The sequence below is a fragment of the Nannospalax galili genome, unplaced genomic scaffold (assembly GCF_000622305.1).
Source record: "Nannospalax galili isolate Female #2095 unplaced genomic scaffold, S.galili_v1.0 scaffold2127, whole genome shotgun sequence".
Taxonomy (NCBI): Eukaryota; Metazoa; Chordata; class Mammalia; order Rodentia; family Spalacidae; genus Nannospalax; species Nannospalax galili.
Window position 1 is genome coordinate 52,734 of NW_008356163.1, and position 1,891 is coordinate 54,624.

The 1,891-nt window shown below is 38.1% G+C and overlaps 1 protein-coding gene across 1 annotated transcript; it reads left to right on the forward strand.

The window, feature by feature from the left end:
- Positions 1-737: 737 nt before the first annotated feature.
- On the forward strand, positions 738-1,691 carry LOC103750937 (olfactory receptor 5I1-like). The gene has a single exon (XM_008854217.3). It carries the CDS (start codon positions 759-761, stop codon positions 1,689-1,691), a length of 933 nt encoding a protein of 310 aa, XP_008852439.1. The 5' UTR covers positions 738-758.
- Positions 1,692-1,891: the final 200 nt, after the last annotated feature.

Sequence of the window (1,891 nt, forward strand, 5' to 3'; positions counted from 1 at the left end):
CTCTCATTGTTTTCAATTAGGTAAACACTATATGCAAAGCTTTGATATGTAAAACCTACATTCATCCATTATTTTGGACTGATGAGAAAAAATCATCATGAGGGAGTAAGGATATATGCTTAAGTCATAAGAGTAGAACAGATCTCCGTGAACATATCTTCATTCCAAACAACTTAAGGTTAAATTTTGACTGGAAGGTTAAATATAAGCCATCTGTCTGGAACATGCCCACGTTTAAAATTCATTGCAAAAAGGTAGTGAAGGACCACAAACAAGGTTGAAGACAGTATTTGATGCTCACATGGAAACCACATATTAAAATGAGAAACATCCTTCTACTCCTATATTGACAGGTCCCCCTGCTCCAGGCAGACTCATTTTTATGTATTATAGAAGTGGATGGGGCAGCACTCAGGAATACATAGAAAAATTTGCTTAGAGTTGTCAAAAGCATGATGGTGGAGTAACCCTTTGACGATGTTGAGAGAGAATGAATGAATGAGGTAAACTGTCAACCATATTCAGAGTCCCACAGCTGGTTTAATGGTTTATATGAGATAGGGCAACTTTAATACGACAAGGGGAAATACTTGACTGAGTATAAAAAATTAAAACATATTAAAATATGCTATTATTGTACTTGCTACAGTGGTGATTTGTGGAATAGTTAGCAATATTTTCTATTGATTTTGAAATATGATTTTTTTTTCACAGAATATTGCTTATCTCAACTCTAGAAACCCAAATCGCTGCAGATAATGAGTCTACACAACAGCAGTGTGAAGACTGAATTCCTTCTGCTGGGATTTAGTGACCATCCCGAGCTCCAGAGTCTCCTCTTCGCTGTGTTTTTCTCCATCTACTCTGTTACTCTCATGTGGAATCTGGGGATGATTTTATTGATCACACTCAGCTCCAACCTGCACACCCCCATGTACTTCTTCCTCTGCATGTTGTCCTTCGTAGATGCCTGTTACTCCTCTGTCATTGCCCCCAAATTACTTGTGGACTTATTTTCTGACAAGAAATCAATTTCTTACAATGGCTGTGCTGCCCAGCTGTATTTCTTCTGCTCTCTAGTTGACTCGGAATCTTTCCTCCTAGCTGTCATGGCATATGACAGGTACATTGCAATCTGTAACCCACTGCTTTATACAGTAATTATGTCCAAGAGAGTCTGTAGTCAGCTTGCAGTTGGAGCATTCCTTGGGGGGACTATGAGTGCAATTATTCATACCACTAATACTTTCCACTTATCATTCTGCTCCAAAGAAATCAACCATTTCTTTTGTGATATCTCTCCGCTCTTCTCTCTTTCCTGTTATGATACTTATATTCATGACATCATCCTGGTGGTCTTTGCTAGTTTGGTGGAAGCTGTCTGTCTTCTTGCAGTGCTGGTCTCTTATGTCTGTATCATAGCAGCCATTCTTAAAACAGGCTCTACAGAGGGAAGAAAGAAAGGGTTCTCCACTTGTGCCTCGCACCTGACTGTGGTCACTATTTACCATGGTACCCTGATTTTCATTTACTTGCGCCCCAGTGCAGGACATTCAATGGACATTGACAAGATCACCTCTGTCTTCTACACATTGATTATACCCATGTTGAACCCCCTAATATATAGTCTTAGGAACAAAGATGTCAAAAATGCTTTCAGAAAAATGATTAGCTCAAAATTATTGCTTTAGTTAAAAAAATGGACTCACAACGTTGGCAACTTACTTCATTTCATTTTAGTCTGTAAGTGTTGGAGAGGACACTTTACTGTACACATTCCACTAATATAGTAATGGTGAGATCTCAATTACTGAAAAAGTCAGTAGTCTACTGCTAAAATTACATGTCCCATGTTACTTATATCTATCATTTTATTATTTTAAGTTGAAAT